The sequence below is a fragment of the Vanacampus margaritifer genome, chromosome 3, assembly GCF_051991255.1.
Source record: "Vanacampus margaritifer isolate UIUO_Vmar chromosome 3, RoL_Vmar_1.0, whole genome shotgun sequence".
Taxonomy (NCBI): domain Eukaryota; kingdom Metazoa; phylum Chordata; class Actinopteri; order Syngnathiformes; family Syngnathidae; genus Vanacampus; species Vanacampus margaritifer.
Window position 1 is genome coordinate 2,551,424 of NC_135434.1, and position 15,820 is coordinate 2,567,243.

General features: G+C 40.8%; 5 protein-coding genes and 1 long non-coding RNA gene across 7 annotated transcripts; 4 read left to right on the forward strand and 2 right to left on the reverse strand.

Moving 5' to 3' along the window:
- The first annotated feature begins 71 nt into the window (after positions 1-71).
- Positions 72-1,854, forward strand: LOC144048574 (uncharacterized). The gene is made up of 2 exons (XM_077560703.1): positions 72-313; positions 710-1,854. Exons 1-2 carry the CDS (start codon positions 241-243, stop codon positions 1,738-1,740), a joined length of 1,104 nt encoding a protein of 367 aa, XP_077416829.1. The 5' UTR covers positions 72-240; the 3' UTR covers positions 1,741-1,854.
- Positions 1,855-2,700: 846 nt separating this feature from the next.
- On the forward strand, positions 2,701-5,057 carry LOC144048549 (uncharacterized). The gene is made up of 2 exons (XM_077560671.1): positions 2,701-2,935; positions 3,520-5,057. Exons 1-2 carry the CDS (start codon positions 2,857-2,859, stop codon positions 4,863-4,865), a joined length of 1,425 nt encoding a protein of 474 aa, XP_077416797.1. The 5' UTR covers positions 2,701-2,856; the 3' UTR covers positions 4,866-5,057.
- A 356-nt stretch (positions 5,058-5,413) lies between these two features.
- On the forward strand, positions 5,414-9,172 carry LOC144048537 (uncharacterized). The gene is made up of 2 exons (XM_077560651.1): positions 5,414-5,580; positions 6,518-9,172. Exons 1-2 carry the CDS (start codon positions 5,508-5,510, stop codon positions 7,933-7,935), a joined length of 1,491 nt encoding a protein of 496 aa, XP_077416777.1. The 5' UTR covers positions 5,414-5,507; the 3' UTR covers positions 7,936-9,172.
- Positions 9,173-9,802: 630 nt separating this feature from the next.
- Positions 9,803-12,578, reverse strand: LOC144048558 (uncharacterized). Its single transcript, XM_077560682.1, has 2 exons — positions 12,434-12,578; positions 9,803-11,818 (listed from the first exon to the last, which is right to left on the reverse strand). Exons 1-2 carry the CDS (start codon positions 12,468-12,470, stop codon positions 10,578-10,580), a joined length of 1,278 nt encoding a protein of 425 aa, XP_077416808.1. The 5' UTR covers positions 12,471-12,578; the 3' UTR covers positions 9,803-10,577.
- A 296-nt stretch (positions 12,579-12,874) lies between these two features.
- On the reverse strand, positions 12,875-15,736 carry LOC144048551 (uncharacterized). 2 transcript variants are annotated; one of them, XM_077560674.1, is made up of 2 exons: positions 15,312-15,736; positions 12,875-14,248 (listed from the first exon to the last, which is right to left on the reverse strand). In XM_077560674.1, exons 1-2 carry the CDS (start codon positions 15,319-15,321, stop codon positions 12,966-12,968), a joined length of 1,293 nt encoding a protein of 430 aa, XP_077416800.1. In that variant the 5' UTR covers positions 15,322-15,736; the 3' UTR covers positions 12,875-12,965. The 2 variants fall into 2 exon arrangements, with proteins under 2 accessions (XP_077416800.1, XP_077416799.1); XM_077560673.1 differs by having other exon boundaries at positions 15,301-15,733.
- LOC144048618 (uncharacterized) lies at positions 15,337-15,819 on the forward strand. Its single transcript, XR_013293383.1, has 2 exons — positions 15,337-15,561; positions 15,647-15,819. It is a non-coding gene; the product is annotated as an uncharacterized LOC144048618 (long non-coding RNA).
- The last annotated feature ends 1 nt before the right edge of the window (position 15,820 follows it).

Below are 15,820 nucleotides of genomic sequence, written 5' to 3' on the forward strand. Positions count from 1 at the left end.
GTGGTTAAGATGACAGCAATGCGTCGCTGTGAATGCTCATTTGCCGTAAAACCGCCATCGCAGGCTGAAGTTGGCGTCACTTTACGGCATGGAGTGCTTCCTTTACGGCGACCCAAAAGTAGAGATAAGAGAAACGACGGCGACGACAAGGTGAAAGTCATTGGGGGAAATGAATATGAAAAAGTTGAAATAGATGGTGTGGTCGAGACTTTGAGCACATTTTAACTGTTCAACCGAAAAATGGCGTCATGCGAGCCACAACGAAAACAACCGGAAACTGATCGCAAGGATCACATCGAGTTGCACATTCAAGGTTTGTCTAGGAACTAATTACAATGAAGAGGCGGATTTGCAGTCATATTTAGTAGCGTTAAGTAAAACGTTTCAAAGACGTCCTGCCACTTTTTTAAATAATAATAACTTAAGATCTGCAGTCTTGACTCTCTCAATCCACGTTGTTGACTTCGTGAACTCCACATAAACGCAATGTATGTATGTATTTATTTAATTTTTAACATTTTTGCACGGTTTAAAACAATTGCATGAACTGTCAGCTAATATGACCGAAGCATACTGTAGATGGAAAAAGAAAATAGAGATAAAGCAACTTGGAACTAACAGCTAACAAACAAACAACTGTCTGGTTGAAAATGTGTTTACTGTATGACAGGATTGACAGTAAGGTGACTGACTTGCGTGTATCCTGCAGATGTCCAGCAGCTAGTTGGTCGCCAAGAAGAAATCCTCCCTCGGCTGCAGAGGGAGAACTCCAATTTGAAGCAAGAGGACCCAAAGCCACCTTGTGTCAAAGCGGAAAAAGATGATCTTCAGTGTCACCGTGTTAAAGAGGAAGAGGAGGAAGAAGAGGCTGACATCAGCATGTTGCCGGTGCTTGTTGTCTCTGTGAAAGGCGCAGACGATGACGACGAACCACCTGAATGTTCTCAGCTACATGAACACAGTCCTAGCGAAGACCACTTTGGAGAACCACCACCACACGACCTCTTAGCTCCGTTGTCAGACAGCGACGACACAGAAGAACCTTTGAGGAGCGACGCAGACTGCGAAGGTGACAGCGGACAGTTCAAATGCTCCGAAAAGGAGACTGGAAATAAGGAAACGGAAAAACACACAGGAGAAAAACTTTTTGTTTGTTCAACTTGTGGTAAAACCTTCCTTCGAAAAAGCAACATGAGAGCACATATGAGAATACATACAGGAGATCGACGCTTTTGTTGCTCAGTTTGTGGTAAAACGTTCTATCAAAAGGAGAGCGTGACACAGCACATGCGAACGCATACTGGAGAAAAACCCTTTTGTTGCTCAATTTGTTGCAATACTTTCTCTCAAAAGCGAACTTTGGAAGCGCACATGAGAACACACACTGGAGAGAAACCATTTAGTTGCCCGTTGTGTGACAAAACATTCTGTACCAAGTCACATGTGGCGAAACACATGAGAACACACACGGGAGAAAAACCCATTTGTTGTTTAGCTTGTGGTAAAACCTTCTCCCAAAAGGTAAACATGTTAAGACACATGAGAATACACACGGGTGAAAAACCCATTTGTTGTTCAATTTGTGGTCAAACATTCTCTCAAAAGGCAAACATGGTAAGACACATGAGAAAACACACGGGGGAGAAACCCTACAATTGCTCAACTTGTGGTAAAGGATTCTCTCGAAAGGAAGACACAGCAAGACACATGAAAATACACACCAAAGGAAAAACCCTTTAAATCCTTTTGCGCAGTTTGGGGGAGTTGCCAACTGTTTGTCAACTGTGGGCCTGTGAAATAATTTGAGATTACTTTGTGATTCAAGGCTATCGAAATAAACTTGATTTGATGTGAGTGGCTTATTTTGTGGTCAAACATCCTCTCCAAAGACACAAACGTTTGCCAGTGTTTCGTTTGTGTCAGAAGCATAAAATGCCATCAATTTGTTCCGTTGATTACTACGTTATTTGCCGGGTTAAAAAAGAACTTTTCAAATGTAATAATGATCCTATTTTACATAATTACACAAATATCACTTTTATGTCACTTTTTGGCTCTCTTTGTAGTGTTTGTTTGTTTAACTTAATGGTTAGAACTTTTAAATATTTGTTTATGGGAGGAAATTAAACATATCCAGTCCACTTTTTTATATGTGGAAAATTGATATATGATGTTGATTTTTAGCTTCTTTCAAGACTATCAACAAAATACAACATGCAAACATGATGATGAGCTACCAAAAACTGCACGACTGCGCTTTTGTTTCATTAGCGTGAAGCCAGCTGCAAAATATAATACAGCTCAGATTGGATTGAATGTTAAAACAAATGCAAAATGTGGTACGGTATACTTGTTATATTCATGCCAGAGCAATTGATCAAAAACTTTTATTTTACTAATATTATTTTTATATTCCAATTTGCATTAACATTACACGTGTTTGTTGGTATGATCATGGGGGCGTTGGGGGAGGGGTGGGTTATCTTTTTATTGTACGATGGATGTTTTAATTATTCAGCACCTATGCCGCATTTTAATGTACAAAAGGTGCTATATAAATAAAGTTTGTTTGTTTGATTGATTATATTTCTACTCTGCCGTCCTTTTGACGCGTATTCAAAACCGCCACAAGGTGGCAGACGTACGACGCGATAGATGCTCACCTGCCGTAAAACCACCATCGAAGAAGACAAAGGCGGAACCTGGCATGTCTTCCCTACGACATATAAACAAAAAGACTACGGTGACCATGTAAAAAAAAAAAATCCATTAAGGGGGAAAACTCAACAATGTTGAAAAGAAAATGAAATTGGTCTGGCAGCGACTTCTAACATATTTTGACTGTTTGCCAAAACGATGGCGTCGTACAAGGAGAACGAGCGACAAGGAAAACGGAAAGCTGTTGACGAGAATAACTTCGTGTTGTACGTTCAAGGTCTGTGCACTAGTCCACTGAATTCTACTTCATTTTCTTAGTATGAAGTATGACATAAATGAATGATTTAAATTGTAAAATAACAGCAATACAATCCAAAATAAAAGACACGATTGTATGGTGAGGATCAGGTTTGCTTGGTCCTTAGATAAAGCCGATAACAAAATGTACAGTTAGCGTAATCCTAATCAATTTAAGTACCACAATTTCAAAGTAATATAAATTAATTAATTTCGGTAATGAAGACAAAACAAACGGAATAACCAACGTACGTATATTTGTCTTTTGTTTAATTGAATGTAGCCAACAAGACGGCTTCACATCTCTTGAAGTTAGTCGTGTAGTATGGCAGTTCACACAACATTTTTTGCAAAACAATATTTTAAAGGACTGCAAACAAAAGTGCAATTGGCAATATATTTTATTGTTCATTGTCTCTTTTCATTGTCAGTAAAATTGGCACTTGCAAAATATGCCATATTTCCTTATGTGTAACTGTAACAGTTGCTTTTTTTGTATCTTTACATCCACCATTTGCCTTTTTGTTGGAGTAACAAAACTGACTTGTGACTTTTGTCTTGCAGATGTCGAGCAGGCGATTGGTTGTCAGGAAGAGCTTCTCCCTGAGCTGCAGGAGGTGAGCCCCAGTTTGATGCACGACGATCTACAGTCCACCCACGTGAAAGGGGAGGATGGAGATCCACAGCACCGGCATGTCAAAGACAAAGACGATCTATGGTTCCCATATGTTAAAGTGGAAACAGAGGATCTGCTGCACCTTCATATAAAAGAGGAAGAGGAGGGTCCACAGTCCCCAGTCATGAAGGAGGAAGAGGAGGAGGCTGACATCAGCAAACTGCCTCTGACTGTTGTTTTAGTGAAGAGTGAAGATGAAGACGACAAAGAATTTGAGAGGTCGCAGTTTCATCATGACAGCCCAAGTTTAGACCGCTGTGGAGGACCAGCACCAGATGACCTCTTAGCTCCACTATCAGACTGCAACGACATGGAAGAACCTTTGAGGAGCGACACAGACTGTGAAGGTGATGACAAACGACTGAATTGCTTTGAAAACGAGACAACTCTTGGCAACATGGAAACTTCACAAATATTAAAAAAATGTTTAACCAGCTCAGTTTGTGTCGAAAAACAACATAGTGTCGGACACACAGGCGAAAAACCCTTTAGCTGCTCAGTTTGCGGTGCAACATTGTCTCGAAAAAGAAGTCTGGAAAAACACATGCGAAAACACACGGGAGGAAAACCCTTTAGTTGCTCAACATGTGGGAAAACATTCTCACATAAGGAAACCATGGTAACACACATGAGATCACACACTGGAGAAAACCCATTTCGTTGCTCAGTATGTGGTAAAGCATTCTCTCGAAAGGAGCACGTGGAACTACACATGAGAACACACACTGGAGAAAAACCCTTTTGTTGTTCTATTTGTAATAAAAGATTCACACTAAAGCCCAACATGGAAAAACACATGAGAACACACACGGGGGAAAAAACATTTTGTTGCCTATTATGTGACAAGACTTTCTCTCATAAATCACACGTCGTATTACACATGAGAATACACACAGGCGAAAAACCCTTCAGTTGCTCAATTTGTAGTAAAACATTCACACAAAAGTCAAGTATGGTCAGACACATGAGAACGCACACAGGAGAGAGACCATTTCATTGCTCATTGTGCGCTAAAACGTTCTCCCACAAATCGCACATGGTGTTGCACATGAGAATGCACACGGGAGAAAAACCTTTCGGCTGCTCAACTTGTGGTCAAACATTTTCTCGAAAGACAAACATGGTGACACACATGAGATCACACACAGGAGAAAAGCCCTTTAATTGTTCAACTTGTGGTAAAACATTCTCTCGAAAGCTAAACATGGTATCGCACATGAGAACACACACATGAGAAAAACACTTCAGTTATTCAGTTAGCGGCAGAAGATATGCTCATACGAAGAGCTTATCACCAGTGATAGGACATTATGATTCCCTCAGAATGTTGAAAGTGATCATTTGAAAATGTAAAATACATTGTTTTATTTACACTATATTCAGCCGCTTGTTACTTTCTTAATTATTGTGAGAAGCAATTCATGTATTTGGGGCCGATCACTGATCAGTAAATTGAAATATGTTGATCACTGATCTGATCACATGTTTATTTATTTCATATACTTGCAATAAAAGTATTCTGAAGCATTTTTGTCAATGTTTAACAATCTTTGCCACGCCCGAAAGAAGGACAAATAAGTACTATTGCAATACATATAATACAATTATTCTAAAATTGTAAATACGTTATATAATATATATAATATATAATAAGTTAGAACCTTTCAAAAGATACATTTGCTCATCATGAAACGTCCTCAAAATCGTCGCTAGAGGGCAGCCTTGCCTTACCGCGGACGTCCACCTGCTCTAATGACACCATCGAAGAAAGTAAAATGGCGGCGTTGTCACAAGACGACGGCAGTCGAAAGCAACAAGAAAGTTGAAGTGGTTGGTACAGAAGCGACTAATAACATTTTAACTGTTCAAGTGAGCAATGGCGTCGTACGAGCGACAGGGAAAACAACTAGAAGCTGTCGGCATGAATCACATCGTGTTGCACTTTCAAGGTCTGTCAAACCTCTTCTACAGTATTTTTAACGTTTTCATTCATGAATTAAGTAAATGGACTCTCGGTGAGGCACTATTATCGTTAGGAAAATAACACCGATGCAATTCAGAAGCATAAGGGAAAAAAAGAAAAAAAGTTAATGGTTATTTTGCCGTGAACAGCTCTGATTAGTCAAAAGCAGCAGCGATATATTCTTGACTTCTTGAACTGCTGTTTTGCCGTGATTACAGTATGTTGGCAGTATTGGTTATTTTAGCGTGGTGTGTAGGCTGCTGGGAATCGGTTATTTTGCCGTGAGTCATCCACTGTGCGTGGTTCCCGCCTCGCTTCACCTCCAACTGGCAAATGTGGCTTATTATTCAATAATCACGCGAAGCAAGGACTCGTCGTTTAAAACTGCAGACTGGCTCCAAAAAATTATTTGTAAAAATAAAAAGGTCCAGAGCGGTATTTGAAACTGTGTTGCAGCACCTTTGGGGCGAACACTCTACCACTACATCACGTGACCACGAGCTGGCACACATTCACTGGCACAGGTTTTGTACTTGTAGTTCTCGCGTGAGTCACGGCAAAATAACCACTGTGTAAAGTTTATTACAGCATTGTTTAATAGTTTAGTTTTATAACACTACTTACATAGTTTAACCGTACATGGGAAATTACTTCTTTTTCCTTCCACACGTCAATCAACGGCAAGAAAAAAAGGATGTAAATTGAGGTTGTTTTTCCACAAAAAAACGTTGTGGCTTTGTGATTTATTTGCCCGTTTTGAAAACACCGTTTTTTTAGCATGATACATTTTCCAATAAACTATCACGATAATCAATAGTGCCCCCCCCTTTTTTTAAGAGCAGTCATCTTTTAAATTTTCTAAAATCTTCAAAATTTGCATTAGCATTGAAAGTGCAATACAACTAACTGTTTGTGTCCTGCAGACGTCCAACATCTGATTGGTCCCCTGGAAGAGCTTCCCCCTCAGCTGCAGGAGGTGAGCTCCCGTTTGGAGCAAGAGGATCCACAGCCCACCCACGTTAAAGAGGAAGAATTGGGTCCACAGTGCCTCCAAATTAAAGAGGAGGAGGAGGAGGAGGATCCACAGCCTCACCACATGGAAGAAGAGGATGATCCGCAGTCCCGCCACATGAAGAAGGAAGAGGAGGAGGCTAACATCAGCATGTTGCCACTGCTTGTTGTCACTGTGAAAAGTGAAGATGATGATGAAGAAACACCTGAGAGGTCACAGCTTCATCATGACAGTCCAAGTGGAGACCATTTTGGAGAACCGCTACCAGACGACCTCTTCGCTTCACGGTCAGACAGCGACGGCGTTGAAGAACCTTCGAGTAGCGACACAGACTGTGAAGGTGACGACAAACAACTGAATTGCTCTGAGGAGGAGGAGGAAACTCTTGACGATGAGGAAACGTCACAAATGTTTCAAAAATGTTTAACCAGTTCAGTTTGTGTCAAAAATCAACATACTGGTGGACCCGCGACCACGCAAGCAGGAGAGAAACTCTTTAGTTGCTCAGTTTGTGGTGCAACATTTTCTCGAAAAGGAAGTCTGGAAAAACACGAGAGAACACACACTGGAGAAAAACCCTTCTTATGCTCAACTTGTGGACAAACATTCTCTCGAAAGGAAAATATGGTGACACACATGAGAATTCACAAGGGAGAAAAACCCTTCAGTTGCTCAACTTGTGGTCAAACATTCTCTCGAAAGTCAAACTTGGAAAGACACATGAGATCGCACAAAGGAGAAAAACCATTTAGCTGCTCAATTTGCAGCAAGGAATTCTCTCAAAAGCGTAAACTGGTAGCACACCAGACAGCACACACAGGAGAAAAACCATTTAGTTGCTCAAGTTGTGGTCAAAAATTCTCTCGAAAGACTAACCTAGAGAGACACATGAAATCACACACAGGAGAAAAACCCTTTAGTTGTTCAATTTGTTGTAAAACATTCCCTCGTAAGCGTAACTTGGTGAGACACACGAGATCGCACACTGGAGAAAAACCTTTCAGTTGCTCAACTTGTGGTAAAAAGTTTTCTGGGAAGCCAAGCTTGATGACACACATGAAGTTACACACGGGAGAAAAACCCTTTAGCTGCTCAATTTGTGGTCAAGCGTTCTCTCGCAAAGGCAACATGGTAGAACACACCAAATTGCACAGTGGAGAGAAACTCTTTAGTTGTTCAATTTGTTGTAAAACCGTATCGCGAAAGTCAAACTTGGAGAGACACATAAAATCCCACATGGGAGAAAAAGACTTGAGTTGCTCAACTTGTGGTGAAACATTCCATCAAAAGTCAGACATGGTGGCACACATGAGAACGCACACGCTATAAATAAACCGGGATTCACCACACTCCATTTTTGATGTTATGACTTCATTTAGAAAAGGCAGCTGATGCCAAACTCATTTGATAACGTCAACACAAGTAATGACTTTCCTTATTTATTTTTACTGCCTCAAAGGATATTCAAAAGAATTCTCTGCTTTGTATCCGACGATGGCTTTAACAGATTTGTTTCTGCCCGCGTGGTACAAACCAGTCAGACTGCTTTTAATTAAAAAAAAAAAATGTGGTCATCACTTTATAGTTCTGAATCCTCATCAAACTCTACGGCAAGCGGTACTTTTTAGACAAAGTCATTTTATTTGATGTTTCTTGTCAGTACTGCTTTTGTTTATTGAGTTTGATCATTAGTGTTACGGTGAGAAAATATGTATAAAAAAAAAAAAACTTGAAGCAGTCTGAATGAATGCTCTTTTTGTGTCTACATGCCAGAAAAAGTCAGGTACAAAAATATAATGCTCTCACTGTTTTTTGTGTTTGTTTTGTTTTTGGCACTTCTGTTCTGCAACATCTGGCACTCGCTCACATTTAATTATTTAGCTATGCATTCATGTATTGATTTCACATGATCAAAATCGAATTTACTCTTAATATATAGTTTAAACGTTTAAAAACAAATGTTCAAAACAAAAAACAAATCTTCTCTCTTTGCCGTCCAAGTTGTTATAGATTTTGGAATTAGATATAGTTTTGAAATTCCTGACCTGCGCAACCAAAAATTTTGATTTTGGAGGCTTATTTTTCAATTTCTGAAAACAATTACAAAGGAATGTGTTGAAATTCAGCACTGCTTGCTTGTGAATAAAAAGGTGCATTCTTTCAAACAGCAATAACACACAATTGGAAAAGTGACACACGTGTGGAATGACACAGCTTTATTTTTTTTTTAACAAAAGTTCGCTATTTCTTCATTCTTCATATTAATTCTTCAGTTAGTTCCAAAACGTCCAATGTGCTCTAAACACAGCAAGGAAGGACATGTCGACGACAGCCAATCAAGACGCTCTGTCTGCAAGTTATTTGCATATATTTCCCATCAGAGCCATCACCTTGGGGCGCTTATATGGACTAAATGCTGCGGAGGGAGCGGGACTTCTGACTTCCGGGTATTCACCCATCAACTTTTGTTTCCCTTTCCGGTTTGCGACGCGTGGTCCCAGTACTTGCGCTTCCGCCTTTGTGCCCCTCGGGGGCGATTCTGCGAGTGTGTCGTGTTTGTCTCAGTGTCCGAAGCATTTCAGATTGCCGAGACGCGCTCCTGCCGATGAGCGGGAGCGCGCGGTTCGGGGGCGCAGGGGTAGGGGTAGGGGTGGGGGTGGGGGTGGCGGTGGGGGTGGCAGCGTTGGAACATGGCCAGCAGTGGACGGAAGCCGCGCTGATGTGTAAAACCCGTGGCATCTACCCCATTCATGCACGAGCGTGTTGCTCTTTAACTCATTCACTGCCATTTGACTATAGACGTCAAAAATTCATTTGAACTATTTCTATTAGTTTAATATTTTTCCCGAAAACCTTGATTTTTAAAAATTGTATTAGAACAGATATACAATTTGTGATTAATCGTGAGTTAACTAGTGAAGTCATGTGATTAATTACGATTTTTAAAAAAATATTCACCTGACCATCCTAATTTTTAACAATCTTTTCTTAAAAATAAATAAATAATAATTCCTTTTTTTTTTTAAAGATTATTTAAAAATAATAATAATGATTTAAAAAAATTAAAAGAAAAGATTAATAAAAATTAGGTGCGTCAGGTGATAAAAAAATATTCTCCTAATTTATCGCATGACTTCACTAGTTAACTCACGATAAATCACAAATTTTATATATTTTCTAAATGTACAAAAATAAATTCTAGGTTTTCATACTCTTGTTAACAAAAGTGGAAAAAAAAATGTTAAACTAATAGAAATGGTTAAAATTAATTTTTGACGTCTATAGCCGTCAATGGCAGTGAATGAGTTAATTGGCACCATGACTAAATGTTGGTTGCAGATTGTAAACTATATATATCTGATGGCCTATTTGGTAAAATGTTATCACTTAGTTAACACGCATATAAAAATTGGAACGATACAAACGAGACTTCTTTTTTTTTTTTGGTCTCCCGGGCAGGAAGCGAACTCACGCCAACCTGCACCGAAGACAAGTGACGGTAACCACTTCGATTTGATACCCTAACCCTGGTTTGAAACCCTAATTTAAATTCCTAAATCTGGTTTGAAACCCTAAACCTAGTTTAAAACCCTACTTTGAAAACCTAGCCCTAATTTGAAACCGTGTATGGGCGCAGCAGATGCGAGGGGCCTCTGACCCACCCTCCGCACACCCCTGCCTGTGAATAAAAAGGATGACAACAATAAGTTGTAATATACAGCATAGCTTTTCAAAACAAAGTACAAACTTTTTCTTTCAGATGGGGAACACTGATTGTCCTTTATTACATGTCCATGTGTTCAGTGAGCTAATCTTCTACTTTCACAAATCCAACAACTGAAGGGTTAATCACTCCTGTGTGTTGTGTGTGGTACCACATGAGATCTTTTTCACACAATAAGCAACATTTTTTTTCTTCCATCGTGTTCGTCTTTCACCGCGTGTGGCTCACAAGAGAATAGTTTGTCAAACTATGAGCAGTGAGAAGGTTTTTCTCTGTGTATTTTAATGTGTTTCACCATGTTTGGCTTTCGTGAAAATGTTTTACCACAATATAAGCAACTGAAAGGTTTTTCTCCTGTGTGTATTCTCACGTGCGGTTCCAAATGTTCCTTTCGGGAGAATGTTTGCCCACAAGTTGAGCAACGAAAGGGTTTTTCTCCAGTATGTGTTCTCATGTGCGATACCATGTTCGACTTTAGAGTGAATATTTTACCACAAAATGAGCAAGTAAAGGGCTTTTCTCCTGTATGTGATCTCATGTGCGATGCCACGTGTTCTTTTCGAGAGAATGTTTTAGCACAAAGCGTGCAACTAAAGTGGGTTTCTCCTGTATGCGTTTTCATGTGGGTTGCCAAGTTTGGCTTTCGAGAGAATGTTTTACCACAGGTTGAGCAACGAAAGGGTTTTTCTCCTGTGTGTGTTCTCGTGTGCGAGTCCAGGTGTGACTTGTGCGAAAATATTTTATCACACATGGAGCAACTAAATGGTTTCTCTCCCGTGTGCGTTCTCATGTGTGATACCATGTTTAGCTTTCGAGAGAATGTTTTACCACAGGTTGAGCAAGTGAAAGGTTTTTCTCCAGTGTGTGTTCTCATGTGTAATTCCACATGTTCCTTTCGTGAGAATGTTTTACCACAAGTTGAACAACTAAATGTTTTTTCTCCTGTGGTTCTTTTCATTTGGCTACTAGCATGTTGTTTTTTAGCAAAACCTTTTACACAGACAGAGTGGGTGAGACATTTTCTATGTGTTTGTGAAGTTTCTTTGTTGTCCTGCGTTGTCTCCTTTTCAGAGCATTTTGACAGTTTGTCGTCACCTGCGTCACTTCTCAAATATTCTTCCACGTCGTCACTGTCCGACAGGGGGGCTAAGATGTCGTCAGGTGGTGGACCTCCACGGTGGTCTCCACTTGGACTGTCTTGATGAAGCTCCGACCACTTGGGTGGTTCCTCTTCGTCATCTTCACTCTTCACTAAAACAACAGTCAGTGGCAGCTTGCTGATGTCGGCCTCCTCCTCTTCCTCTTTCACATTTGGGAACTGTGGATCTTCATCTTCCATTTTCATGTTGATGATTGGACTGTGGGGCTGTGGAGCTCCCTCTTCCTTTTTAACATGTTGGGTCATTGGAGCCTCTTGCTTTAAACTTGAGCTCACCCACTGCGATTGAACGGGAAGTTCTTTCTCACAACCAATTAACTGCTGGACATCTGCAGGACATAAGCAAGTCAGTTACGTGACCATAACTACTGTTAAAGAGTCGACAGTTTTCCAATCAAAATCAACAGTCAAAATGAAATAAAACAATTCAAATGTTAAAAAATAATTCAAGTCAACTTCACGGAAATTCACCTATCACAGTTCATCAAATTTTTCAATAATTAAAAAAAGTTGTCTTTTCTGATATCTTCTTCTTTTTACCCATCATATCATTTTAATCTATTTCCCAAGCTCCAGACAACCAAACAAAAGCTGCAAACGCAAATTTGACCATTTCTATTTTAAATCGTATTATCACTTGCTGTTTAGCTTTTTGTTTGTTTGTTACTACACGTTGTACTGCAGTCGTTGTGTATTTTATATACTTTTTTGCTCATTGCCATGTTCTTTTTTTATTTGTTTTTATTGTGAATAAAGACCACTAATGACGGCGGAAACCATTTTATCTACATGCATTTTTTTTAAATTCTCACATTACTGTTACTATATTATAAATGCTAATCCCTTTACTAAACAATTCGTTTAAATGATTGATTAATGAAAACGTGTTAAAAGAAGAAGATTAATAAACATGAGGACAGACTGCACCTCGATGTGATTCTTACCATCAGCTTCCAGTTGTTTTCGCTCGCACGACGCCATAGTTCTGCTAAACAGCTAAAAGATTATTAGTCATTCCCGTAGCCGATAGTTCGAACGTTTTAAAGCTGTTCCCACACGATTTCACCTGGTCGTCGACCAACTTCCGCCTTTTTCTTCTTCGATGGTGTATTTCATCTGTGGTATCAATGCACGGCTGCCACGCTGTGGCGGAATTGGGAATGCTTCAAAATGAGAGCTAAGGCAGAAGTACGAAATGCACTGCAGGGTTTATATATGTTGTATGTTATATTTACACAAAATCTCGTCTTTAATTAGTTCTTATTATATAAAAAAAAACCTGCTGTGAATACTAAAACGAGCTGAAATTAAATAAGAGTCGAAATGAAATACATACATAACTTGTCAAAACCAATGTATGAATGAATGACACACACCACACCATACAGAGTCAACTTTTCATATCTATTTACTGAACATGTTGAATAATTACAAATAATGGATGGAAGGATGGAAGCAAGTAACAAGTTGAGGCGTTCATGTGTCTTTGCCTTGGTGGTCTGGGAGGGCCCTTTCTTTTGCCCGCTGCTCGGCCAGCCACAAGTCACCGGGTTTCCCCTCAAACAATGCACAGAAATGCACTAAGCGCTTCTTGGAGGAAGCCGGCGATCTGCTCATGAAGCAAGTGTGACCGTAAGGCATCTGAACAGGGTAGCCGCACTTCTTGCATGTATTGTATGTACTTCTCGTCTTATTTTTCCGGCAGGAGTTTCTGGGTGCAATCGTCTCCTCGGCCGGTCCCGTTTGCTCCTCTGCGGTCGGCGGCGGCTCGACATGGATCGGGCCCGCCCGCCTGGTCTTCCTCCACCTCCATGCAGTGGTGCGCGGCGTTTGTCGTTGTGGCTGCACGCTGAATTTATATTGCAGCCAAGAGGACGCATTCGCACCCGCTGAATGTTCTGACGGGCAGAAGTACTCCCCCATGAAAAATGCGTGTCCGCCGGCCCGGGTCCTCGGCTCGCCGCACCACAGGCAGTTCTGCCCTGGTTGGTTGCCCCATGCGTAGCCCTGGTTGGCTGCAAGGACTCTCTGGTCCCGCATGGCCTGTTTTCTCCTCCTGTACACGGTGCACCGAGTCGGCGCGTGGCTCTCTCCGTGCGCGCCGACACCGCTCGGTGCTGGTTTCTCTTCCTCTGGCTGGCTTGTGTTTTCCTCGAGAGAGAACTTTTGAGCACAAATTGAGCAACTATACGTTTTTCCTCCTGTGTGTACTCTCATGTGTGGTTGCAAATGTTCTTTTGGAGAGAATGTTTTAGCACAAGTGGAGCAACTAAAGGGTTTTTCTCCTGTGTGCGTTCGCATGTGACTGATAATATGTTTTTTAGCAAAACTTGCACGGCAAACTGAGCAGGTGAAATGTCTTGTTTTCTTGTTGTCAAGCCTCGGCTCCTCTTCAGAGCATTTTGATTGTTTGCGGTCACCTTCGCTGTCTGTGTCGATCCTCAAAGGTTCTCCCATGTCGTCACTGTCTGACAAAGGCGGCAAAAGGCCGTCTGGTGGGGGTCCCGGTGGTTCGTCATTGTCATCTTCGCTCTTCACCAAAATAACAGTCAGTGGCAACTCGCAAATATCAGCCTCCTCCTCTTCCTCTTTTACGTTGAAAGGCTGCGGATGCTCCTCTTCCTCTTCCTCTTGAATGTGGAGCTGCCGCACGTCCTCCTCTTCCACTTTAACATGGGGATGCTCTTGCTCCAAACTGAAGGTCCCTCTCTGTGACAGAGGGGGGGCTTCTTCCTGATAACCAATCAGCTGCTTGGCATCTGCGAGAGAAAAGCAACTCAATCATGTTCCTACAGATACTGCCATATAATTTATTTTTTATTTTTAAATAACAAAAACAACACTGTCGGTGAGTTGTAAACGTTCACAATGTACAGCCCAAGCGTTACAGAGTACGGCAAACCTAATTACTATCATAAAGTGGAGGGGACATACATAGCACACGAAAAAGAGTTCTTCAAACGATCCCCAAAACTGCAGCAATTGGTCATTTTTCGTAGAGGATAAAGAATATATCTCTACATGCTTTGCTGTGCTATTTCTGTTCAAATCTTAAAGGGGAAACTACCAGGGCATCGATGCTAATTTTATCAGCCTGTCTATGATGTTTTGCATTGCATGTTTGCGTAAAGCTAAGGCGGTATTCCATTATGCATAACTATGTAGGTGTTTTTTTTTAAATGCGGTTTAAGATAGCGTGGGACCAGCAAGACTGAACTAAGATGGGTTCAAAACTAGCAGAGGTTGCTTTAATGCAATTCTCACCCGAGCACACTGGAGTAATGTTGGTGCGAGCAGAGGACAACCATGTCGTGTTTTGTTAACTTCACTGCACCTTTCCAGTTTGTTCACCAATATTCACCTTGCAGGATTATGGATTAAGTGTGAGACATTTGACATCTGGTCTGGCATCTCAACATTGATAGCTTTGGTAACATTTAGTCAAGCTCCCTCAAATTATTACACTCAAAAATACAAAATATATCGCTTCCATACATTTTCGACTTTCTACTTGTGTTATTTTAGCACGCTGGAGCTGACCAGTCACGTGACGCCCAGGCAGCGTTCCAAACCATCGGGAACCGAAATTGCTGCCATTGGTTCGTTCGCTTGTTTAAACCAACAATAAAGTGAATCCATGCTACATAAACCTAGATCATGTGTCGATAAGCATATTTGTTGGAAGAAAAAGCGGCGCAACGCATTTGACTTACATAATTTAATTTCGCTACGAATATGAATCAATTTCGTAAGGGTTCCTTTTGACTTTATTCTTTAATGAAAATGTTAGAAGTAGGAGATGTGGACAGACCTTGAACGTACCAGACGTCATTCACGTCATCAGCTTTAAATTGCTTTCGTTGTCGCTTGTTCTTCTTATAGGACGCCATTGTTCTGTTAAACAGTCAGATTTTTGTTTCTAGCCGCCACCGTACTAACAAAATCACATTGTTGACGTTTTTTCTTGCACTAGAAATCACTTCGCCGTCGCGTGGTCTGGAAACCACGCCAGCTTCCGCCATTTTCTTCATCGGGCGTAGTGAAGGCAACGCACGGCTGCCATCTTGCGGCGGTATTGAACTCTTGCTTCAAAACGAGGACCAGGAAAGTGAAGACGAAGGCAATCTTAATTTCTTTATCTTCCATTTCCTCTTTAGCTCCTGCCACCAGAAATCCCATGTTGTCCTTTGACGGAGACGTCATTGAAATATGACGTCATGTCACACTGAAGAATAATAGCACTGCGTTGTAAAAGACAAAAATATAAGACATTGTAAACAAACTGGTTTCATGATGCGGAATTAAGCTTCAATAAAACATGGGCAACACAC

Bases quoted from the DNA above. Each gene is read 5' to 3' on its own strand.
- LOC144048537 (XM_077560651.1), top strand. From the start codon at position 5,508: ATGGCGTCGTACGAGCGACAGGGAAAACAACTAGAAGCTGTCGGCATG. The intron at 5,581-6,517 runs GTCTGTCAAACC...TGTGTCCTGCAG, and splicing joins CATCGTGTTGCACTTTCAAG to ACGTCCAACATCTGATTGGT.
- LOC144048574 (XM_077560703.1), top strand. From the start codon at position 241: ATGGCGTCATGCGAGCCACAACGAAAACAACCGGAAACTGATCGCAAG. The intron at 314-709 runs GTTTGTCTAGGA...TGTATCCTGCAG, and splicing joins CATCGAGTTGCACATTCAAG to ATGTCCAGCAGCTAGTTGGT.
- LOC144048551 (XM_077560673.1), bottom strand. From the start codon at position 15,379: ATGGCGTCCTATAAGAAGAACAAGCGACAACGAAAGCAATTTAAAGCT. The intron at 14,249-15,300 runs GTCTGTCCACAT...TTTCTCTCGCAG, and splicing joins TGACGTCTGGTACGTTCAAG to ATGCCAAGCAGCTGATTGGT.
- LOC144048549 (XM_077560671.1), top strand. From the start codon at position 2,857: ATGGCGTCGTACAAGGAGAACGAGCGACAAGGAAAACGGAAAGCTGTT. The intron at 2,936-3,519 runs GTCTGTGCACTA...TTTGTCTTGCAG, and splicing joins CTTCGTGTTGTACGTTCAAG to ATGTCGAGCAGGCGATTGGT.
- LOC144048558 (XM_077560682.1), bottom strand. From the start codon at position 12,470: ATGGCGTCGTGCGAGCGAAAACAACTGGAAGCTGATG. The intron at 11,819-12,433 runs GTAAGAATCACA...TATGTCCTGCAG, and splicing joins AAAACAACTGGAAGCTGATG to ATGTCCAGCAGTTAATTGGT.